Source organism: Pituophis catenifer, unplaced genomic scaffold (assembly GCF_029215685.1).
Source record: "Pituophis catenifer annectens isolate HBS135680 unplaced genomic scaffold, rPitCat1.0.hap2 SCAF_6, whole genome shotgun sequence".
Lineage (NCBI taxonomy): Eukaryota > Metazoa > Chordata > Lepidosauria > Squamata > Colubridae > Pituophis > Pituophis catenifer.
Window position 1 is genome coordinate 25,566,797 of NW_027256886.1, and position 26,568 is coordinate 25,593,364.

The 26,568-nt window shown below is 35.8% G+C and overlaps 1 protein-coding gene across 1 annotated transcript; it reads right to left on the minus strand.

The window, feature by feature from the left end:
- On the minus strand, positions 1-23,312 carry LOC139317932 (mast cell carboxypeptidase A-like). The gene is made up of 11 exons (XM_070945110.1): positions 23,239-23,312; positions 22,945-23,020; positions 21,715-21,839; positions 19,463-19,565; positions 19,262-19,363; positions 18,271-18,372; positions 17,197-17,307; positions 16,257-16,347; positions 15,140-15,348; positions 10,125-10,209; positions 1-327 (listed from the first exon to the last, which is right to left on the minus strand). Exons 1-11 carry the CDS (start codon positions 23,310-23,312, stop codon positions 140-142), a joined length of 1,266 nt encoding a protein of 421 aa, XP_070801211.1. The 3' UTR covers positions 1-139.
- Positions 23,313-26,568: the final 3,256 nt, after the last annotated feature.

Here is a 26,568-nt window from a genome sequence, read left to right on the forward strand (position 1 = left end):
GGCATCAAAGGGAAAGACAACAAAATATCAGTGGAATAGAAAAATCAGAAAAGAGAATCTATAATTACAGGTAGAATCAAGGAGACAATTGCGGCCAAGGAAGAGAGAATTTCTTTTGCAAGGAAATGTGACCATGTGTTCAATGAGCATTGTCGACAATGTGCTTGGCAATTACTTTGATTGCCAGCATGGTTTCCTTACAGGTAGGTTTTATCTGACTTTCAGGCAGGAGGAAACCGTACTGGCCATGGTCACGAAGCTCAAAGGCGAATGAATATTTTATTCCTTCATCGTAAGCCCAATCTACGGATGTTCCAGAACAAGGATCTGAAAAACAAATAATGTTAAAAACAATCGGAACACAAAGGGAATGGTGAAATAGGAAGACTGGCTGTGTGAGATTAGTCTGAGAAAAAGATTTTCACCAGAGCTACCTCCATTGGTTCAAATGAAACAGAATGAGGACTAGCATAGGCAATTAAATGGATATTGTTATTTCAGGGCACCCAACTATCCATGCCTTCGTCCATACTTTCTAAAATCATGATTAAATTCCCTGCATGTATTCTGAAGTCATACATACTTCTTACTAGATGCCAGTAAGGATTGGGAATCTTATTTTTTCTTCTTCTTCAAATTGATTATTTTCAATTGTGTCCAATTCTTAGCGAATGACTGGATAAGTCCCTGCAGTTTTCTTGGCAAGGTTTTTCAGAAGTGGTTTGCCATTGTACCTTTCCTTTTTTTATTCAGAATAGAACTGTAAGGGACCTTGAAGGTCTTCTATCCAATCCCCTACTCTTTTTATAATGATTTTCTTTGTATGGTACCGATTTTGTCATTTTATAATTATCTTCCCAAGCTCTTTCCCAATCTTCTAATTGTATATTATGCCCTATGTTCCTCGCCCAGGCTACCATCTGCCCTTTGACCAACTCTTCTGCCAGATCGAATTCGAGTAAATATTTGTAAATTTTTGAGATTAGCTTCCCTTCTTTTGATTCTAATAGTTTGTCTAATTGATTTTGTTTTAAATCTATTCCTTCTTTCTCTTGGTCTTTTCTATATCTTACTTTTATTTGCGAGTAGGTCCACCAGTCTATTTCCATTCCTTGTTCTTTGAGCTCTTCCCTAGTTTTCAAATTCCCCTGAACATCTACTATTTCCCTATATTTTAGAATCTTTTGTTTTGATAATATGTTGGGGTGAGTTATTGCTTCTATAGACGATAGCCAGCCAGGAATTTTCATGTAGTGTTTTTGTTTAATTTGTAGCCATGTGTTAATTAAAGATCTCCTGATTGTATGGTTATTAAAATGTTTATATATTTTATTTCCTGAACTCCATATAAAGGCGTGCCATCCTTTCATTAAATCATGCCCTTCTAAATTTAGCAATCTTTGATTATCTAAGGTTATCCAATCTTTAATCCATAATAAACTGGCAGCCTTGTAATATTTATCCCATGCCGGGAGTCCAAATCCACCTCTACTTTTATCATCTTGTAGTATATTCAATTTTATTCTTGATTTCTTCCCTTCCCACACAAATTTTTTAGTTATTTTATCCAAATTATCAAAGAATTTCTTATCTAATTTTATTGGAATTGTTTGGAATAGATAAAGGAGTCTTGGCAGTATGTTTGATTTTATTGCTGCTATTTTCCCCAATAAAGACAGTTTTAGTTTCCCCCATTTTTCTAAATCTTCCTTTATTTTCTGGACTAAAGTATCATAATTGTCTTCTTTTATTGTTGTCGTTTTGGCCGTCAAATTTATCCCTAGGTATTTAATTTTTTTTACTGTCTGCAGACCGGATTCTTTTACTAATTTCTCTACTTGTTTTATTGTCATGTTTTTTGTTATCATTTTTGTCTTTTCTTTATTAATTTTTAAACCTGCTACCTTTCCAAATTTTTCAATCTCTTTTATTAATTTTGGGGTTGTTTCTAATGGGTTTTCTACGAAGAAAACAAGGTCGTCTGCAAATGCTTGGACCTTATAATCCTCTCTCTTGATCTTTAATCCTTGAATTTCTTTATTTGCTCTAATTCTGATTAATAAATTTTCCAATGTTAAAATGAATAGTAAAGGGGAAAGTGGACATCCCTGCCTTACTCCTTTATCTATTCCAAAGAATTTTGTTGGGTCACCATTCACCAAAACACATGCTTTCTGATTCTGATATATCGATGTTATCATTTTAGTGAATTTTTCTCCAAAATTCATACTTTTAATTTGTTGCTTCATAAATTGCCAGTTAACTTGGTCAAAAGCTTTTTGTGCATCCAGAAAGATCAGTGCTACCTGTCTCTCTGGATGCACCTCATAATATTCTAGAACATCCAATACTATTCTTAAATTGTTTTTTATCTGCCTTGTAGGCAGAAAACCATTTTGATCCTGGTGTATTCTATTTTGTAATATTATTTTCATCCTATTGGCAATTATGCTCATGAAAGCTTTATAATCAGTGTTCAACAAAGATATCGGCCTATAATTTTTTATTAGTGTGGTATCTGTCCCCTCTTTAGATATTAAGGAAATGTATGCTTCTTTCCATGTGTTGGGTAGCTTTGCCTCCATTAGGGCCTCATTGTATATTTCTAACAGTATTCCATTTAATGAGTCTCCAAATGTCTTATAGAATTCTATTGGTAAACCGTCTGTCCCCGGGGTTTTATTATTTTTTTGCCTCTTCAGTGCCTCTTTTAGCTCCCCCATCGTGATCTCCTTATCTAATAATTCCCTTTCTTCCTCTGTTAGTATTTGCAATCCCTCCCCTTTTAAATAGTATTCAATTTCCTCCTCTGTTACTATATCCTTTTCATACAGTTTTTGATAATATTGGACTATTATGTCCTTTTTTTCCTCTAGGGCCCATTGAATCCTTCCCTCATCATCTCGTAATTTCTGAATTGTTCTTTTTTCTCTTTCCTTCCTCAGCCTATACGCCAGCCATCTCCCTGGTTTGTTTGCGTTTTCAAAGTAATTTTGTCTTGTATATTTCAATGCTATTACATATTTCCCCTGCTCTAATATGTTTAGGTTATGTTTTGCTGTTAACCAATTTAGCCTTATTTTTTCATCCCCTGGGTTTCTTTGCAATTTACATTCCCAATTTTGAATTTCTTCTAATAATTTGTTATATTCTTTCTCTCTCTCTTTTCTCCGTTTTACATTATATGATATCGTGAGGCCTCTTATATATGCTTTGGTTGTATCCCATAGGTTTTGTAGGGAAGTGTGTTGCTTTGTGTTTTCCTTATAAAACCATTCTAACTCCTTTTCTATATAATTCTTATATTCTTTTTCTTGCAGAATCTGTGTGTTCATAGTCCATCTATTCTTCTTTCTCTGCTGACCTCTCCACTTCATCATTATCGGGTTGTGGTCAGCCCAATTATTTGGTAAAATCTCTACTTCTTCTATCTCCATTATTAACATCTTAGTTACCCAAATCATATCCAGCCTTGACCATGATTTATGCGGATTCGAATAATATGTATAATTTCTTGCTTCGGGATTAAGACATCTCCAGCTATCTACCATATCTAACTCTTCCACCATATCCATAAAAGTTTTAGGTAATACATTTTTTTTATTTTTGTTTTGTTGACCACATTCATAATCTTTTCTTACATCTAATATAGCATTAAAATCCCCAATCAGACAGACATTCTCCATTTTTTGTTCTATAATTTTCTCATGCACTTTTTTGTAGAATTCTAGTTGTTGACTATTTGGGGCGTATATTACTACCAATAATATCTTTTTGAGCTCAAGATTTAGTTCTACCATGACTATCCTACCTTCTGTATCTACATACCTCATATTACTGTCTATTCCTTCTTTGATATATACCACCACTCCTCTTTTTTTTTCTTCTGCCAATGAAACGTATTCTTTACCTAATTTTTTATATTGTATATATTTGATATCCTGTTTTCTTATATGTACCTCCTGGAGGCACACAATGTCTGATTTTTGTTTCAAAATTTTTTTGTAAATTTGGTGTCGTTTGGATGGTGAATTGAGTCCATTAACATTTACAGATAGTATTTTTAAGGTCCTTTCCATTTTTTTTTTTTATTAACTTTCCTGTTGTTTCTTCTTTATTTCTTCCTGTTCCTTTTTTTTGCCTCTTGTCTGTACTCCTTCCTCTTCCTGGGTCTCTCCTTCATCTGCTTTCCCTCCTTGTTGTGGTGTTCTTTCCCGATCTCTCTTCTGTTTTCCTTTGATATATCGTCCTTCCTCTTCTTTATTACCATTTGTTACTTCAGCCCCCATCATTTGGTCATATAATTCTTTTGCTTTGCTGTGCGAATCCACCTTGATTTTCTTTCCCTGCCACGATACTAACATTCCTTCCGGGGTTATCCATTTGAATGGTATATATCTTCTGTTTAGTAACGTGGCCAGGAACCAATAATCTCTTCGCAAATCTCGTATTCTTTTAGGTACTTGCTTTAGGGTGATTATTTCTTTATTTCTATAGTACATCGGTTCGTCCTTTGTTATCTTATATACAATATCTCTCACCTTCCTTCTTACAAATCTTATGTGTACCTCCCGAGGGAGTTTGTTTTGTCGGGCGTAGTTAGTGTGGACTCGGTAGACTTCATCTAGTTCATTAATTATCTCGTCTTTTTCTCTCTGGAGTGCCTCTGCTATCATCTCAGCCATTACCATCGTCAAATCTTCCTCCCGGTCTTCCGCTACGTTCTGGAAACGCAAATAGAATGCTGCCTTCTCCATTTCTAATTGGGCCACAGTGTTCTCAAGTTCCTTATTTAATCCTGTCATTTTTGTATCTAATGCTTCTAATTTTTCTTCCGTCAATTCAGTTTTTTGTTCTATTTCTTTTATCCTTTGGTCATTTTTTTGGATGATTTCTTGTATTAAGTCCATTTTTCCATCAATCTTTTGAATGTCATTCTTAACTTCTCTCTTTACCTCGTCCATGTCTTTTCTAGATTGTTCATGGTTTCTTGTCATACACTCTTGCATTTTGACCATAGTTTCCTGAATTGTTATAAGCGTGGCCTGCATTGTTGGCATATTAGGTGTACTGGGTTGCTTGTCTGATGCAAACATTCCCTCCAAGGTTTTCTGTGTCACTGGGGAGGCCCCTGTTCCTGTTAAAAATGGTGTTGGCTTCTTAGCTGTTTTCAACGTGGTTGTGGTGGTGCTAGTCATTTCTTTCAAAATCTTGTATTGTTCTCCCAGTATTTTATCAACTTTCTCCCAAATCACCATCCAAATTCTATAATTTCTATAATTCTTTTCTTTTCTTTTCTCTTTTTCCCCCCTCCTTATAAAAGATCAATCCACTAACTCTTCTTTAAATGAATAGATTCTTTTAAATAATTAATTCTCTTTATATGAAATTATATATAAATCAATTAAGAATGTGATGAGAATGTAAATATAAATCTAAATATAAATATGAATATAAATATAGCTAGAAATATAAATATATATATAAATAAATATCTTATCTAGTTAAAAACTATACAATTGATCAATTCTTAGTATCTTAATATCTAATAATTAATTATTCAATAAAATCCACAAACAGAAAATATTCTAATAATATCTACTGGTTAATATATAATAATTAATTAATTAATAGTAATATGATATTCTAATAATAGTACTTCTAAATCTCTATGTATTGTAAATATTTTCTAAATTGGTTAAATACACTCTATATTTCTTAGTTAATTAATTCCAATAAATAGCATTAATAATAATTCATTTATACTTAAGTAAAGAAAATGATGATAAGCTAGAGCAGTGCTTTTCAATGTTTTTGTTGGGCTCGATATGTTTTCAATAAAGAAAAAGGAAAAAAAACCAGTTCTTTTGCAACTCTTGAAGTCTTTTCCAGTTACAGTATGGCGGCCTCTATTCTGCACAGTCACTGTATATAATCCTTACTTTGCCAAGACTTTCTCACTCCTTCCGCTCAGGCAGCTAAAGACAGGGGTAAAAGAGAGTCCATTCTTCTTTTAATCTCCTCTATTTAAGTTATTTCTCCTCACCTTCGTATTGTCTATTGTAAAGTTTTTTAGACTTTCTTCACTGCTCCGTATTTTGCCCCTTCCTTTTTGCTCGCCTTTTCAGTTGCCGCCCGGTTACACTTTGAGATCTTCCTTCTTCACGCTGTCCCTCCGGAAAGAAAAGAAACTTTCTCCTCTGTTTTGCGCTGAAATTAGTAATCCAAATTAGTTCCGTTTCTGTTCAACCTCCGCAATTTTGCACTGTGCTCCCTCCTTTGCTCCCGATGGTCTCAATCGGCTCGTTCGGGTCTCTGGGCCGACTGTGCTCACCGCGCCAGCCGGCTTCTTCCCGAACCTGGATTGAGGGCTCTTTACGGTACGGCGGGAGATCGCACCTCTCCTCGCCTCCCCCAAAGCTTCCCCTCTTTATTCCCGGTCTCTTCGGGACCGGTCTCCGCCAAAAGCAGACGCCAAAGCTCGGAAAATCGGCAACAGAGAGAGAGCTCTTCTCTTCTGTGCCGCCACGACTCTACGTCACCGCCGGAAGTCCCAATCCCCTACTCAAACAGGAGACCCCCATACCATTTCAGGTAGGTCCAGTGTTTTCATGAAAAGCTCCAGTGATAAAGTCCTTACAACTTCTGAAGGCAAGCTGTTCCACTGATTAATTGTTGTCATTGCTAGGAGATTTCTCCTTAACTTCAGGTTGCTTCTCTCCTTGATTAATTTCCACCCATTGCTTCTTGTCTTGCCTTTTGGTGCTTTGGAAAATTAGTTGACCCCTGCTCCTTTATGGCAGCCTCTCAAATACTGGACTACTGCTATCATGTCATCCTTAGTTCTTTTCTCTAGACTAGCCATACCCAATTCCTGCAACCATTCTTCATATGTTTTTGTCTCCAGGCCTTTAATAATCTTAGTGGATTAATGTTCATTAAATAGTTCTATAAAAAGATGTCTCTTGAAATTATGAGGAAGAATGCCAGACATATGTACCCAAATGCAGAAGTACAAATAAATATTTAACTGTACGGTACTATTTGGGCTGGAAATTAAACATTTGATTCTCTTGTCAGAAAAGGATTTTTGATAACTTATAGAACACTGAAAACTCTGGGGGTAAAATACCCAGTTATTGGCTAGTTTGAAAAGTGAGATCATCAGTCCAGATATGCAAATATAAAAGAGAGCTTGCAGATAACTTGCAGAGTTCTATAGATAGACAAAATTAGATTGAAAAAAACATCACGAGGAAAATTGCATAATAAACTTCCTGCTCCATATGAATGACATTTGGTGTCAGTTATGGGAATTTATTTAATACAATGTCATATGATGTGGTATTTCTTTGAAGAGATTACATCAGACAGAGTTGAAGTTCAAATCAGCACTTTCAGTGAGAAAGGGTAGTTTAACAGATGAAAAGCTGATATGAAAGTGTATAGTCTGATCTTGAAAAGTTATTTATTGTAATCAGAGAGAACAAAAGGAATATAGGACAAATGTCACTGTTTTTCATTTCAAGGCAAAAATGGACACTAGTTCAACAAAGTTTGCTCAAGAAAAAAAATATCTGAACAATGAGAAACCAAGAAGTTTGCAATGAAAGGTATTAAATAAAACTTCATTTCGTATAACTTTAGGAACTTTAAGAGATGAACTGCTTAAAGGGAAATCAGCATTCAAGTAATTATAAAGTGAAGAATTTGAGTTTGCAGAATCAATAGATCAAGATGATTAAGAAATATATAATATCCTTGTTATGATTAAAAATGAAATTAATTCATCCGAAAATATTATTTTATTTCTATTGTTCCCTCAATGGATGTTGAAAAGTATTTTTTTTTAATTTTAGGTTGTTTTGTGTTGGCATTGTAAGAAATTTGAAGTTTCTTTAAGTCATATGGTACAGCTATGGGTTCATTTGGTTTTATATCATTACCTCTGTCAATATAATTTTGTGAAGAAATATGGTTAATTTATAGTTAAAGAGCTTAATCTGATATGGAGCTAAATTCATAAAACACTGAATTTGTTATCGTATGAAAAGTTTTGCCTCCACTGAACCTGGAGTACAGCACAGAGAGTATTTTAAAAGTAATTTTACTTGATTTTGAAGCATATAGGAGACTATTATTTACTTTGAAAAGTAAATATATTTTTAATGTAGTCAAAGCTTAATAAGCTCACATTTATATATATCACCATAATACAGCTAGATTTTTTTAACTGCATCTTTTTTCTGTTAATATTGTAGTTTTTTGCATTTCACTCTTTTGTTTTTCAAAAAGGAGATCTATTTGGACCATAAACAAACAAACAAACAAACAAACAAACAAACAAACGTGAAATTGCATTTAACAATTCTTGAGACAGTGTATAGTAATTAAAATACAAATAATGAAACATTAAAGTATAGGTAAAATATTTAAAATCAAAGCAAACTAATCACTATCATTAAATTTAATCAGCCCTTAACAGTTTGGACCTTTTCTTGAATCTAAATCTTGGGGCAGTGGTATCCAAATATTCTCTACGACTCATGATATAGATATAGGAGGTGCAGAGATTATGGCAGGCAGCAGGGTAATTTCAAAAGGGTTTCCCTTGCTGATCTAAATGATTGGGCTGGTAGCCCAAATAGTTGGTTTCTCAGAAAGTAAGCCCTGGAGACAATAGTCTTATTTACTGGTTAGCTGGAGGAATCCATGGTAGAACCTCCACTATACCAAACTCCTGTTAGTTTCTTGGAACTACAGTCTCAGGTGAGGATAAAAACATTTTTAGAGAAAGAGATATTACTGTAATCTATATACATGAATGCACCTTTTCCATGCTCTGCCTGAATATTTGAAATTATCACATGAACTGAAATGCAGATTTTACATACAATTGCAACATTTAAGTCAATGATACTATCTTCAGGAGGTAATTAATTTGGTACAGAAGTTAAGGTATGAGAATTTTAGTTTTGTCTAAGGGATAAAGTGAACTGGGTAACTTTGGGTATGTCATTAGCACAAGAAGGCAATAGCAAATCATTTCTGAAAAAAAAACCTTGGCAAGAAAACTTCAGAGTTAGGGTTAGGATTAGTCCAGGAAGTTGTTAGGAATCAACACTGACTTGAAGTCACAAAAACAATACAAAACTAACTTCAGGAAACAAACAAAAAAAGTAAAATGAGACAAAATCTTATGTGAGCAAAAAGGATATGTGTACAATGGAAACTTGTCCTCAGAATTAAAGAATCTTAAAAAGATGTGTGGTAATCTTGGAGGTTGAGCTTTTTTAAAAAATAAAATAAAATAAAATAAAATAAAATAAAATAAAATAAAATAAAGTCTTTCCTCTAAAAATCTATCAGAAAATTGTTGGGGTCGGGTTAAAGAAATGAGAAAATGAGGATAAGAAAATCTAAGTTTCTACATGTTCCTAAAATAATTTCAGTTTCTCTCCACTTTTAGAGTATGAGGCATGGTTCTGGTGGCAGAACTTTCCACAGTCCCACTGAGGATGCCTGTCATAGATCTCCTCTTCTGCCCAAAATGAATGATGTTTGTACCTTCCTACAATGCCCTATAGCAGGGCTATCAAACACATGGCCCACGGACCAGATGCATCACGTGCTGGCCACGCCCACACCCAGTTTAGCAAAGGGAAAAAAAATTCCAATATGTCACGTGATGCCGCCGTGATAATGTGAGTTTGACATCCCTGCCCTATAGTGTTTTAGTTTCGAACAGGCAGGCAAGGATCGAGGCAGAGGCAGCGTAACATCAACCAACCTTTTATTACAGGAACTGTCACGAGCCGGACTCGCTTGGAGAACTACAACTAATGAGGCAAACTCCCTCACAACTCACAGCTCTTATATACTCTCGGCTGTCAACAACGGAACCAATGGGCGACCGCCCTTTTTCCCGCCAGGACAGCGCCCTCGTCTGGCGGCCGCATTGCGCATGCGTCGACTGCCAGAACATAACATATAGCATTCTCTCTTACGTATTTACAAGTTACAGAATAAAACATCCCAACATGTCAAAGCAGATATGGAGACTTTTCAGTGTAAAAAGCATATAAAACATTTTGAAGCAGAACTTTGCTAATACAGATACTTACAAATTGTGGTTGCAATTGCTCCATATATATACTCTGTTTGATGGAGGCTATGTAAAGCATCCACAGCTTCTTTAGCCAATTTATTCTGTATTTGAAAAGAAGAAATATTAGATCAATAATCCAGATTCTCCTTTCTTTCTTGGCAAATTCAACTACATACACATTCAATGATATCCCAATCACTTTCAGATAATTTATATGAACATAGGAATTCAGCCAAGAAATGATATTTGTTCCTCCAGCCCAGTATGACAAGCATCTGAGGTCCTATTTAACACCTGCTAACTGAACCCTATGTAGTGTCACAAGCAAATTAAATTTTGGTTGATTTTAAAGCTCTTGGACAATCCTAGATTTGGGCCCCGGTCCATAAGTAATTACACGTAATGGAGCATTGATGTGACTAGAGGCCACAAGCAATGAATTTGGATTCCCACTTCTGTTGAAAGACAATTGGGAATTTTATCCCTATCCAAGCTGTACAATTTGGAGAGAAAATCTGCTGAATGATTCGTGCTGCATCTAGAGATGTGTTGTCATACAGATGTATACCTAATATGCTCCATGTCTCCTGCTGAGACTGCAACAATAGTCTGCATGCAAGCCAGGATCCGAATATGCCTCTCCATTTGTGTATTGGAATATGCACATAAATGCATTTTAATCCTTAATAATAGAAGGCCTAGGACCTTTCATTTGAAGGAATGCCAACTTCCATGTCTATTTAGATATAATAGTCTATATAATACACTTTTCTTTGTTGCATCTGTCCAAAACAGTTCTTTAAGATAATCTGCTGAGGCTTTTTTCTGCATGTTTTGTTCTTCAGAACTACAAAGATAACCTACAAAGATGGGGCTTTCTCAGTGGTTACATTCCTATTACACAAGAAGTTAGCCTGGTGCCAACTTTTTTAGTGCCAAGAGAGAACATTTTTATATACCAACACATTTTACTGAATTAAGTTTTCCCCTGTTTTGAAGACTTCTCTGTCATTTTTGTAAAACTGACAGGATGAAAAGCTGTATAAAATGTACCTACATTGCTTAGGGAACATTAATATTGTATAAATGTTGGCAGGTGACATAGCATCTTCTTTACCTTGGAGAAAAATGAATTTCAGAGATGGGAAACTAAATCCTAATTTTAGATGATTAGCATTTATAGCATCCTGCAATCTTAGCAGTCTTCTCCAACTTGCTACCCTACAGATAGGTTGGGGTGGCAAATCCCAAAAATCAATTTCATTGACAGACAATTTGTAAAATAAAGCTTTGCCTAGAATCAATAGGAGAGAATACATGCAGCTCAGGGTTGAACGGTGGAGTCCTTGATGCTTTCTGAATTGTTTGCTTGCAAGTAAACAACCAAGCTCAGAGAGCACCAAGGACAACTCAGATCTTTAAATCATCTCATGGAGCAGATCAGCTATACATTTTGCAATCCATTAATCTGTGAAATCTTAAACAGATATAAGCTATTTCTGTGATATGAGTACAAATAGGGGAGAATATTTGTAACTCAGGATTGAAATGAAGGCGGCCTTGGTGCTCTCTGAACTTGGTTGTCTTCTGGCAGATGTTTCACTACCCAAACTAGGTATCATCATGAGTGCTAGTAAGAAGTTCACTAGCATTGATTATATTACTAGCACCTTATTAGCATTGATGATGTTACTTAGTTTGGTAATGAAATGTCTGCATGAAAACAACCAAGCTCAGAGAGCACCAAGGATCCCTCTGTGATATGATTCTGGGTTAATTATTATGCATTGCATTGCATTGTGTTTTGTTTTGTTGTGTTCTCCTTTGTTCTAGTCATCATTGATTAATAAATGGTCAGAGACTCCTTTGACTTTTGCTTGTTGTTTTCAGGAGGTGGCTGTGCTCCATTCCAGTGAGAACAATTTTGTTACAAATTCTTGTTGATTTATTTGAATCCTATTGCTTTTCTTGGCTATGGCCAAGAAGGCATTTTTATTTATAGTCAAATAATTATCACCACCCCATCCCAGATCACCTCCCAACTGCACCTTCTGTTATTTGCTACATGTGAGTTCAGGGAGGCAATCTAAATGTAGTAGATAAGCAATAACCATCTGTTTATTCCTTTCATTTTGGTCCATTTATTTAGAATGTGTATTTTCGATAATCAATGAACAACTCAGTGCTTCAGGCTATAAAAGGAAATGGTTTTTTTAGTCTGAACTTTCTATACTTTCATTCTCTATCACCACTAATAGAAAATGATCCTTGTTGGCATCTGCTTGTATTGGACAGGGGAACCTTTCAAAATTGTTTCTGCAAAGAAAAACATATCATTTTGAATGTGAGGTGATTGCCAAAGTTCAGATTATTTTAAAAACTAGCAAGAACTTTGTGATAGTACGTACTGGTTGGGAGGATGGAGAGTGGCTTTTACAAGCCTTTTTCTGGGGCTGGATGGTGTCAAGTCCAGCATTGTTGGGCACCTGCCAAAGCCTATGCTTCAGAACAGGCCTGCTGCCAATCTCAGGACTTTTCGGTCTGCTGTAAGAGCTGCTTCTTCTCCTTCTCCTTCTCGAGTTTCCTATCCATGTGCTATCTCTCACCAAGCAAACAAGCAGGAGAGAAGATGGATGAGGAACTATAAAATGGTATGATCTGCCAAGATGGATTCTTCTGTGATTATTCACAAAGTTCCCTGATCTATGTCTTGAAATAGCCCACAGGTCAAAAATTGCATTAAAATGTGTAATTTGGGAAAACAGTTTGGGGGAGGGGAAGTCTCTTGGGGAAAGTCTGTTTCACTCTTAATATGCCAAATAAAAAAAAAAATTATAGGTGACTTATTACATGAAAACAATAAGCATTTTGTCCTCCATGTATTGGGTGACCAAAGAAGGGTGCAAATATAACATCCTGGCCAGTGATGAAATGTAAAATTTGTTGCTACCAGTTCTGTGGGCATGGCTTGGGGGTGGTGGGTAATGTGACTGGGTGGGCATGGCCAACTTTTTTTTTTTTTACTTTTAAAAGCATTTTTTTTCTACAACCACTTCAGCCGAAGAGGTTGCAGAAAAAAATGCTTTTAAAAGCCTTTGACAATCAGGCAACTCAGCTGGGATCGTCAGAGGCTTTTAAAAACATTTTTTCCCCCTACAACCTCTTTGGCCGAGCTGAGCTGAGCCCCCATGAGCTACGTGATCATCAGAAGCTTTTTTTTTTACTTTTAAAAGCATTTTTTTGGCCGAAGAGGTTGTAGGAAAAAATGCTTTTAAAAGTAAAAAACAGCCTCTGATGATCGTGCGGCTCAGCTGGGCATGGGGGGGAGCAGGGACTTTTGTTACCGGTTATCTGAACCACCCGCCACCATCGCTACCAGATTGGGCGATCTGGTCCGGGAGCATTTCACCCCTGATCCTGGCTCTGCAAACTGCACTGGGTGCCAGTTTGCTTCCAGATCAAATTCAAGATGTTAGTCATCACCTATAAAGCCCTACATGGCATGGGGACAGACTACCTATGAAACTGGCTTCACCCCATCACATCAGCCTGTCTCACTTGTTCAGATAGGGAACGTATGTTACAGACCCCATCAGTCAAAGAATGTTGACTGGCAGGATCTAGGAAGAGAGCCTTATCTGCCCCTGCATTATGGGATATCTTTTCCCTAGAGGTGAGGCTGGTCCCCACTTTCCTGGCCTCCTGTAAAGGGGTCAAATTTGTCTCTGCTGCGTTGTGTGGGGGGCACAAAGGACCATGCAATTATGGGGTTGGTTGGTGTCATGAGAGCCCTCATCTGCCTTTATGAACCAATGTTAAATGGCCATCTTTGCATTTTTTATTTCTTTAAAATTTTACATTATAATCTTATAATTTTAAAATGTTTAATTCATGCCCGGAAGCACAAAAATTTCGGGGGAAAAATAAAAAAATGGCTGAATGAGATTTTAAATCAAAAAATCGAATGGTCACCAGAGACACGCCTGCTCAGCTCCAAACTGGATAAGATTAAGAAAGATCTATGGTATTTAGCTCTTCACATTATCACGGCGGCAAGATTGACATATGCGCAATTTTGGAAAAATCAAAATATCCCATCAGAGGAAGTAATTATAAAAAAGATTTTAGACTGTGCAGAAGCAAATTGACCAAGAAGTTAAAAGATAGAGACCAAACACAAACATGTTTATCCTGGGAAAAATTATATACTTGGCTAGAGAAGAGAAAATCATAACCCAAACCAAAAGAGGAAAGGTAGCTATGGAGAAAACTATATTATACAAAGAAAGTGAGGTCGATTAGACCTAATTGATATATAAAGAGATATAAGTTGTTCTATCTCCCCTAGATTGTAATACTATATTGAATAGTTAGTTGCTAAGGTGCTAGCTGCACCTATTACTTGTTTGTTATTTGTGATGTTTTTTGTGTTGTATGTTATTTATATGGTGTGTTGTTATTTTTTGTTTGTTTTTAATGGAAAATGTAAATAAAGATTATTTAAAAAAATAAAAATAAACTGTTTAATTCAAATTAATTATAATATTCTAATGTTAACTTTATATGCTGTTTTATATATCTCCCACAAGGAGCTTCTCCTTGTGGGAGATAGGTGGTCTAAACAATATGAAATATAAATAAATAAAAAACAAATGGGAAAACATGCTTAAACACTTAAAATTAAATAAACAAATAAAAAGGGCAAGCAGAAACTTTTGGGATGGCCGGGAGTCCTTTTAAAGTTTGAGAAGAAAGCAAGGACAGTGAGCGAGGTAAGTATTTTCTTTGTCTTTAATTTTTAAAACATGTCTTTGAGCCTGTTTCTGGGTTTTCACTGCAGTTTTCTGCAGGTTTTTTTTAAAATTTCTAACCTTGAAATAGCAAGAAAATGTCCTACTGATATTCATGATGATTAGCTCATCTAGTTGGGGTTTTTTTTTTAAGCTCCCAGAAGAGTTCTGGAGATTGCATATGGTCCTAAGGCTATTCATTTTTGTTGCAGTTGATGAAAACCTCCCTTTTTCTACATACCAGTTTGTCATGAGTAGGTGCTTCTTCTTTTGTATAGCCATAAGGAAACAATAGCATCTGAGAATAGGCATGGATGGTTATATATCCTTTGATAGAAGCAAGGTGTGCATGAATAAAGGTTGTGACTGCCTTTGTTTCTGGCTCAGATTCAGCTGAGGAACCACAGTATATCATTTCACAAGGGTCATGTATTTCATCATATTTGTCTGCTGCAATGAAAAATATTAAGAAGAGTTGTTCATATGAAAGCTATTTGTATTTCTTCCCAATACTGATGCACAGGATGGACATTCATAATATGTTCTTTATGTAAAAATTCCTAAGGTTTTGAATTTGTGATAACAAAATAATGAAAGCCTTGAAATATTGGTCATTTATCAATCTACATAGTTTTATAGGCATAGTTCTGATTCTTTCTTGAAAAAATACAGCTTTTTGAAAAAAGGATTGGCACATCCCAAATATGCAATACTTTAATATTTCTCATAATGTAGAGCTAGCAGGACAAATTGGCATCAATTGTCTAAAACTTAGAGATTGTTCCTGATTCTGCTATGCATCCTATGCATTAATCCTGTACATTAGAGAAAACTAATTGACTTCCATGCAGAAGTGATCTCAGTTTTATTCCAAAATGACTAGAAGAGCTTCACTCATTTTGTGTGTACTTGTGACATCATGAGCCGTGATGGCGCAGTGGTCAGAATGCAGTACTGGAGGCTACTTCTGCTGACTGCGGCTGTCAGCAGTTCAGCAGCTTGATTGTCACCGGTTCGAGGTTGACTCAGCCTTTCATCCCTCCGAGGTCAGTAAAATGAGGACCCAGATTGTTGGGGGCAATATGCTGACTCCATAAATGGCTTAGATAAAGTGTAAAGCACTAGAAGCGGTATATACTGTACGTTTAAGTGCTATTGCTATTGCTATCATGAAACACACATAAACGTGCCAAAGCTTCTGTTGCATCAGCATGGTGCTGCTTTCATCATTTGTGTTACCTTGACCATCTTGCAGAAGTTGTTGCTTCTTTCAACTTATTCTGGGATTGATATTTGCTTGTGGGATTTAAAGAAGATCACATCATTCTCTTTTCTTACATGTCTTACATTCTACTTACAGCCCCAAGCAGCTTTGAAATTCCTGTTCAGGTCAGTGCCGATGCAATCACTGTTAGAGTTATTGGAACGGTTTTTTCTCCACATGCGGTCCTGTAAGGCAAAAGTGATTGAAGTCCATTATTTCATATTCTTATTTCTTAATTCTGAACGTATTATCAATTTATTTGCAAACTATGTACAACTAATGTAAGTGGATAGAAGGACTGTGGTGCTATATACTGCTTCCAGACATGTTTTCTTTTGCATTATTCTATCAGTAGTATAACATTCAAGTTACCTTTAATTTTTATCTCTGAGTGAAAATAAATGCATATACATTAACTTTTGGAACTGCTTATACAATTTTATTGCTTACACGTTTATTACATTTTAAATCTGAGTTGTTGTTTGTCAGTGGTCTGAGTAAGTATAATCCCACTGTCCTGCTGTGCTGACATCCAAGTAAGGATGACATTTAAGTAATTCAAAGATGTACTCATATGAGAGAAGACTAATACTCCTATATGCTGCTTATTATACACTGTAATTTTTGATGGATTTCTTCCTGTTCTGTATGAGGAATGGAGCTATAATCTGTAAAATATCAGATAACAATATACTCATTTGCTTTAATTTGCATGTTGCATTTTTTAAATCCTTGGAAGTAATTAACTGATATGAAGACTAATGAAGCCCTAACTTATGACTTTTTGCTGTCTTTAGTTAACGAAAGGATTACATGAAGAAGAAGCTATGCTTTTAATATTAATTATGGTAGAAAAAAGGACAGATAGACATATTTCTCTGTGATGAATTTCATTTTTTTGTTGTTAGAATACATATAACCTTTACAGATATTCTAACATGCTGGTAGTAAAAAATCATCCTTTCCACCGTCCCCATAATTCATGGGGAATCACGAAATAGTGTTTTCTAGAAAGGAATAAACACGAAAAGTACTTTGCTCCATGTCCAGACATAACCATCAATGTTGAACACTGGGAGAACATAGAAATTTATGTTGTCTAAGAGTAGTGTCATGTCCTTGTCTATTCCATAAGTTGTGACAGCCTGTAACAGAAAAAGACACACATATTAAAATAGAACAATTTTCAATAAGCTGAGAATATTGGAAACATCACAATACTTATCTTTTAAAGTATATTTTCATTCTGTCTTCCCTCATCTATCTATAGTAGCTTATACTAATGAAATCTATAATGTAAGTAATAATTTACAATTATTTTACAATATTTACATTGGCTGTGTTTTTTCTGACACTAACTGATGTCAAAATTAATTATGGGCAAATTTCTTTTCAGAGGGAAAGCAAAGATCACTCTTTCTTGAATGCTCTCTCCTGTTTCACCTTATATGGAAAACTTCCAGGAGGGCTTCAGAAGATTATTTGGGGCTTTGAGAGACTGGCATGGAAGAATCTAAAACAAGCCTTGGGGAATCAGATCAAGAGATTATCTAGCCCAACATTCTGTGTCAAACTGTGGTCAGCCAGATGCCTACGAGAAAATACACACACACACACACACACACACACACACAAAATCAGCAGATTTCTAATAGTTTGTACCTTTCAGTTTCCCTCAAATAGCTGCTTTCTAAAAAGTTGCTTTCTAAAAAAGAAGGAAACAAAGAAGGTCACATCCTCTCCAGCATTCAACACCCAGATAAGCAGAGAACAAACAATCAAGCAGAAAACAATAGCTTCATTAAACAACTATGAAGTCAAAACCACATCCCTATCAAAACTGCCAGGCAAGTTACTGAATCTAAACAGGGAGCAAAACCTACCTTTACCCATACTGATATTGTTACCTAGCTGGGTAATGAGATGTCTGCAAAGAAATAATCAAGGGGGACCAAGGACTTTATAATTCAACTCAGCTACATATATTAGCTTCTAGTTGAATATGCTCACATGCAAACTGATGCTGTAGTGCTGTCCTATCATAACCCAATTCTTTACTCTAGGGTGAATATATTACTGACAGTGTTGATTAAGCATAGTTTACTAACCTCCTTTACAAACCATTGGCAAAAGGCTGGTGAGATCCACTCTCGTGCATGAATACCACAATCCATAAATATAGCTTTCTTTTGGTAACTCTGTTTCCCAACCTGTTTCCAGGGAAAATTGAATTTTTACAACTTTCTTATGTTTAATTTGCATAATAATTGATCTGTTTCTGGTGTTAGAATTAATTTGCATTTCCTTTGATTTGCTTACTTCTAGCTTTTATTGAAATTCTCAATGAAAATTGTTTATTTTAGGGAACCAGACATGTAAAATCGTATTCTGAGAAAGTTGTGTAATAAAATACGTGTACATTTTACCACATTTTAAAACAAAAGAGATGAACATGCGATTAAAAAAAAAAATGTATGACATTGAATAAAATTTTGTTGTTGTTGTTGTTAGTTGCAAAGTCATGTACGACCCATTGCAACCCCATGGACAACGTTCCTCCAGGCCTTCCTGTCCACTATCATCCTCTGGAGTCCATTTAAGCTCACGCCTCCTGCTTCAGTGACTCCATCCAGCCACTTCATTCTGTGCTGTCCCATTCTTCTTTTGTCCTCAGTCGTTCCCAGAATTAGGCTCTTCTCCAGTGAGTCCTTCCTTCTCATTAGGTGGCCAAAGTATTTGAGTTTCATCTTCAGGATCTGGCCTTCTAAAGAGTAGTCAGGGTTGATCTCCTCTAGGGCTGACCAGTTTGATCGCCTTGCAGTCCAAGGGACTCTCAGGAGTCTTCTCCAGCACCATAGTTCAAAGGCCTCAAGTCTTTGGTGCTCAGCCTTTCTTATGGTCCAACTTTCACAGCCATACATTATAACATTGAATGAACTAGAATAGGTTTAATCATACTTTCCATTGTAGATCAGTTTATCCTGGTGTCAGCTAATGCAGTTCAATACTACAACTTTCTGTTAATCTACTTTTCCATTATGCATTGCCTGTAGGTGTACACTTATTCATTAAAAGCTTGAATTATACTGACACTTTTACCTTAAGGACATACATAGGCCGCTCCTCATAAGTGTTTCCAATCTTAATCCTGGAAATCAGTTTGGCATGTTTTTTGGCCATTCGTTTAGTCCATGCAGCAATCTAAGATGATCATATAATAATAGAATTAATCTTAAAGGGTTAGAATATGTTTTGTTATTTTAAATTATCTAAGTAAAAGTTTCTTTCAGTGCATAATACCTTTTCCCATTCATTATATCTTGTGTAGAAGTATTTCTTACGGAAACGTTTCCCTCCATCCAACTGGTTCTCAATTTCATTTTGTAGATTGTGGAATAAAATTCTGTAATAGGAAACATAATTAGATTAAATATGTAGTCTTGCTTTCCCTAAAATATTTTTGTTTAGGATTTCTTTGGCCCTACAGGCTCACATCCCTACATTAAAAATTATTCCTTTCTCTCTTTTTCGCTTTGTTAAAACTTGCATTACAAACAAGTGAACTGCTGCCCCCCCCCCCCCCCAGTGTTTTGCTTACATTACTCTGTAAATTTATAGGAAGAAAGATAGCCAAGGGAATTTTTAAAAAGTAGATTAAATGATCAAAGCCCCAAAGACACAGATATGGTTGCCATCCTAATGTATCTGAACACAGGATTGATCCAGTGACTAGCAAGTGCTGCATTGTATCTTACCCCCAAGCCACTCCCTTCCCGATGATGTCACATAGGTCCTGGGCAGTTGCTTTAAAACACTACTTCCAAGCACTAGGTCACTTTTTGCTTGTAGTTAAATATCTATATTTCCAGATTAATAATTTATTTTTTCTCAAATTGAGCCCGTTCTGTATTTAGGCAGCCCATTTGGAAATCCATTTTTGCATGCCTGTGCAATTTATACATTTCAAGGCTGACATCAATGAAGCACTGATGAGATTTCAGGATGAAGACAGACCAATCAGTAGTCTTGGAATTTGATCGAAATGACTTAGTCAAGGGAGGAACCAACGAGGAACCAGATATCTTGGACTCACAAGACATGGACCAAACATAGATCAGCTTTCAGGGTTTATGTAAGAACCCATTCAGCTCAGCTGAGTTGCCTGTGTGCTGCTGAGAAGTACACCACAAAGCAGCTCACTCGGTCTCTGAAGATACCATCTACAGTTGCTAGCAAAACATCAGAACAAAGAAAATTAACCAGAGGCATTCAACCCCAAAGTTCATCACTGCTTTAATGTATAAATTCTTAAATAAATGATGGATGGTTTATAAAAAAATTTATGTGCCACCGGAATATGTGAATTCTAGTGAACCGATTATTTTATATGTACAAATGGAAAGAAAACACTTGGTTTAAAATAATAGGGTGAGCCTTTCTAAAATAGGTTTTTAAACTGAGAATGGTGGGGAAGTTGTCAACTATGGGCAATTGTATTAATAAGTGCATCAGAAATACAACATCATGTTACTTTATTCAGCCTTTAAGACAGGGAGTAGAATAACTTGATAAAGGCAGAAATGAATAACTGATCCTGTGATATCCAGAAAGCACACAAACATAGTCATGATGACATAAACTAGTGATTTCTATTATAAATGTATTGTTCAGTTTAGCAAAATAACTGAAAAAGGAAAGCCTGCTTAAGTATCATTTACTGTTTGCTAACTTCCTATTTTTCTGTTTTGTACTGGATTGCCCTCATTAAATAGAAATGATATTTAGATGAAATCAGTGGAGGAACTCCCACTGCTTCTAATGTCTTTGGATTTTAAAATCTGTAGTTATTGCAATACTACATCACAAGAGAGAGTCAGGAAGTTGAATTGATATATTATTGAAGGAGCAGTAGTAAGAGAAGACGGATATGGTTGTTTAAAAAAGAAAGCATGTCAAACTTTATGTTTATATAGGGAAAAGATTGAAAATCAAGTAGAAAGATTGAAAAGAGAAATAGAATTTTGCATTGATTACCTTTTATTCAAGAACAAGCAGCACTGATGTAAAGGGACTTACACCATAGATAAGTATGTACATAATATTGTAGATGTAGGACAATATACTATTTTAAAAATTGAATTAAACTAAGACCATCATTCCTGTTTATCTTTTTTTTGTTCATAAATTTCAAAGTTTGAGAGGAAAGTTAAGGGCAAAATGGATGTTTTAAGCTTGGAAGAGAGACAAGGCATCTGTTCTTCCCCTTAAAGACCCTGAAAACTATTAAAAAATGGGATCTTTGGTCGCATTTACTTTTAAAGTGTGGTCCTTGATATGTTCTGTACTCTGCATTAAAGAGTACCGGTAATTCTTTTAGATTGATTTAAATTGTCTTTAATTAATTGACATATATTTACTCTTCATCTCTGTCTCCTTTCTTCTGTCTGTCTCCTGAAGAAATTTGTTTAATTCTATTTGGATTTCGTTGATTAAATTGCTGATAATTTATTTATAGCATGCATTCTCATGAATCTGAATTGTGAACCACATACCTGTTTTGGATTTGATTTTGCTCCAGGATCTTTTGAACAAAGTTTGTCTGGTCTGAACTGACTCTGAAATCCACTTCTTTTCCAATAAGAACATGTTGAATTGAATGAGGATGCCAAAAGTCAAGCTGGGGGGGTGGGGGGGAAGTATGGCAAGTTTATTTTTAAGAACGTGAACAGAAAAGAGGAATCATGTAGCAAACAAATATTTTTATTAGTTGTCGTACAAGTTAGAAGACACTTTTATGCGAGCCAAAATAGGATATTATTTTCTAACATCCAGGTTAGTTGAGTCTAACTTCAGCATTAATGACACAGACGTTTCCATTTTCCTCAACCAGGAAATACCAGGAGGTAGAATTTCAAAACTTTACTGCCATAATCCACAGCATTAGCTGCTCAATGTAGACATTTCACTATACCTAACAGAGTCATCCTGTTTTATTTTCTGTGTAAACAAATTCATTATCTCTATGCTTTCCTGTGTATGTGTAGCAGAGCAAAAGTAACTGTAGTCTCAATTAATGACTACTCATTCAATGACTGTTTGAAGCTAGGATGGCTTGAATGACTAGGCTGGTGCTCAGAGTAACAATTAACATTGTAACTGAGGACTACTCATCAGAAAAAGGTAGCTTTGGGAGAAAAGAATGCCAATTGATAATATGAGACCATTGAATGACCAGTATGAAGCTACGAAATGGTTGCATTAAGGGGATGCCTTCATGCACTGTTTTCTACTTTTGTAGATTTTAGCATATCTTCTAAAGTAATAAAATGTCATATAACCACCAATAATTAAATGCTTACCCCTCACAACATATCATTATTAATCTTCCAATATTTGATGTAAATATTTTACAGTATATTTATTGTTGACATGCAATGTTACTTCATATCTGGCAATCTTATCAGTACCAAGATCAAAACAATAAAAAAATGGCAAAAGGTTTCATACAATTTATGTTCTGAGGCATAGTTTTACTGCAAGAGTTTACATTAAAAAAATCATGTAAATATTTGGGGAGTAGTTTAAGCTAAAATATATCTGCACATACAATATGTATAGAGATTGTATAAGCTAAACTACCAGAAGTGGCTTCGCTTCATTTGCAGCTTTCACTATGGATCGAAAACACATTTACATAACTGAAACATTTTTTTATTTGCAAAAGCTATGTAGAATCATATGAAAAAAAAGATATGGTGCATAGGGCTAAAAAGACTCCTCACCTGTATTGTAGTGGCCAGATCCTTCAAGACATTTAGTTGATTTTCATTCTCAAGTTTCACTTGAAATACTTTGTCACTTCAATAAAAGTAAAGCATAATTAAAAAAAAAACATTACCACAAACTAAGTCACATTTTGTTCTATTTCCTTCCTCTTTTTATCTGATGTATGGTTGTAAATCATTCCATCAGGTTTACAGTGCTATACCAGATTGCATCTAATAGCTGCCTATATGCCTACATACAGTAATGAAGCTAGTAAAACCAGTAACTTTACTTGGAACCCTGACATTTACCTGTTAAAGGAATGTGCACGAACAACCCCCAGAGCTGTAAAAAGGAGCCCCAGAAATGCAAGGATGAACCTCATGATTCCACTTTGTCTGTAAAGCTAGATCCTTACTTCTTATATATGCCTTTATGTGCACACATAAGCAATCAGGTGACTTCTTTTAAAGCTTTCATTGGATGCTCTATTATGGCTTTTGAATTTCAGAGTTAATACACTTTTAGTCTTCCACTCATTATTACAAAATCTGAGCAATAAAAGTAACAACAAAAACTAAAACTCAATCAGGTGAAAAATACCATTAAGTGTCATTTTGCCTGGTGGGAGATGAACAGCTCCGCAGGATACTTCAGCACATATCAGCCTAGATAGGTGTAAGATAGAGATGAACAACATTTACACCATCAAAAAGAGACCATCAAAAAGCTAAAAGAAAAAAGCAAGAAGAAAAAAAAAAGAAAAATACCTCCTCATCTACAATCAACACCCAGATAAGGAAGGATTAACATCAGGATTAGTATCAGACCAACAATCAAGCAGTAAACAATACTCCAATCAAGGAACTACCAACTCAGACAGTAAACAACAGTCTTATCAAAAACTACCAAGAAGAAAACAACACTCCTCCCAATACTGAGAGCACAAAAATGATTTTTTCTCAATGTTTTTATGTTTTTACCTTTGTAAACTGCTCAGAGTCACATATGTGAGATGGACAGCAATAGAAATTTACTAAATAATTTACTAAATAAACAAATAAAATTTCAGTTTACTTTTGCTCCGTTTCTTGGCCACTTTATCCTAACATGTGCTTCCATCCTAGCAAATGCTCCCTCTGACTGAAGGTAAGCCTCCTTGTGAGTGCATGGAGACAATTTGAGTTAATCCTGGGACTTTGTACCAGAAATGTCCCTGTCTGGATTTCTGTGGATGTAATTTGGTTCAATTTGAGGCCAGAGTCTGGAGTGAGATTTGGAGAAACAGAGCATACTGTATATGTGGGGATTTTATTGTTTATGTGGAAAATAGGAAGATAAAGAAATTTTAGGTATGTCTTGAGTTATTTATACAAATAATAAAAATGAATATAATCTCTCTCTATAAAAGCCAATACCACTCACTCATCGCGAAATCTCCAGAATGGTAAAGCCTACAAACTTGAAATTTGACATGTATGTTGCTCTTGGCTTCTAGGTGCTTGCTAAGAAAGGATTTTTTGAAATGACCATCATATCATTAGTATTTCATATACAGTATTATTTTCACACACTCTGATGCTAAGGAGTTAGACTTTCTACTCTCCCTCCCCACCTGAAAAGAACTCTGTTCCAACTGCCAGTTGCCTTATATTAACAGGCTCTGATGCTAACGAGGTTCAAATTGGCAGACATTCCACTCCTTCACTCAGGAGCGGTCTGGGGCGACTTACAGTACTAAACGTTGCTACCTCACCAAAATATCTATGCCTTCCATCTATGGGACTGCTTCCAAACTCAAGGCAGCAGGAGAAATATTTCCTTATGAGTTTCAATCACTGACCACCACTGAGCCAACGGATTGTGAATCGAATTTCTTCTGCATAGTATCCCAGCCCAAAATCACTTCTTACTCTGACCTCCTCAGTTCAGACAAATCTGTTTCTTCTACTGTAACACCAGTTAAAAGGAACAACTTTTTCTTGGAGTAACCTGTTACCCTGTGCCTGGTGCCGTGCCCTGAAGTGGCAGGATGAGACTCCCAGGATGTGCTGCTGTGGTGGTAAAGTCCAGTTCCCTCCCCTTGAGCCCTACCCTCAACCTTTACACAGCCTTCTCACCCACCAGCATCCAATGGCAGAGCACTTTCCACTGCCTGGAAGTACAACGGATACTTCTAAATGACGTCTTTTGGAGCCAGAGAGGTGAAGGAGGGAAATTTTATGCCAACATTCAAAGTGCAGAGGCAGGTCTACCACAGGATAGGGATAATCATGGCGGGGCCTCAGCAGCAGCCTTCATTTCTCCAGATATGTGTCGTTTTATCAAGCCTGATCACATAGTTTCGTAGCGAAGCTCGGGTAGTTAATGAATAAAATGGCAATTCAGAACATCAGCTGCTTTTGAACAAAAGTATATACCTACAATATTAAATAAGTGTTGAATCATGTCATAATATGTGGATTCATATTGGATAGCTTTGGAGAAATTCTACTATCCATGTGTTCACGTAATTTGCTTTCTCTTTTTCACATATATGGTAGAGAAATATGTGGGAGAGACCATCAGTCTCCCACTGTTTTTTTAAAAAGGGCTGTTGACCCTTATGTGACACTTCAAATAAATCTGCTCTATTTATCTGAACAGGAAGATTCGAAGAACTTCAGCAGTTATGGTTCACATTCCTTCTTAATTGTTTATCTGTTTCTTTCTTTTTAGTCTGCCTGCTGCATTCTTAATGTCTTCATTCATTTTCTGATTTTTTCCTCACAAGTTCGGTTTAACCAGTTGAATGACTGAGGAACACCAAACTTTCCTCTATTAATTTTAGCATACCACAATTATTTGGAAGATCACCTTTGCTGACTGCTTAATGTTTTGACTCAAAGTGCTCTATATATCTTGTCTTTTTAAATTTAATTTAATTATACTGTCTTTTGGTTGAGTTTCATATATCAAGAACATCTGAAATAGATAAGTCCAGAAAGAGGAAGAAATGGCCAGCCGTTATTTCTATCTACTTCTAGATAGAACTGTGTCAGTTGCATAAGAATCTGATTAGGGTCAATACAGAAGTCTGTTGTAATCTAGACAAGCTCTTGCACAAATAGGAATTTCCAAAGTCTGTTTTTTCCCCTCCTGCAAAAACCCTTTTGATTAGCCTTTATGACCTAGGGAATTTTGGGAATTGAACTCTCATATGATGGGTGTGCTGGTGGAGAAATATTTCTTTGTGCCATGCCATGCCATTCTTGAGTGTGCTCCACTCTGCAGGTACAGGGAATTATGCCAAAATGAAGATGTAAGAAGGCCATTCCAGAACACAATCCCATTTATTATATTTATACTGCCAGTTAAACCAACCTTAACCTAAACCTGCCCCTGCATTCATCTACTCATCCACCTATGTGAACTCTAACTTTCTCAGAACAATTATTATTTTTTAAAGAATAGCATATTAGGGAGATTGGCAGACATACATCTATAGTTTTTGAAGATCCCAGAACAAACAAAAGGCTAAAACATATGAAGAACAGTTGCAGGAATTGGGTATGCCTAGTCTAGTGAAAAGAAAGCCTAGGGGACACATGATAGCAGTGTTATATCTGAGGGCCTCCTACAAAGACAAGAAGTATGTGTGT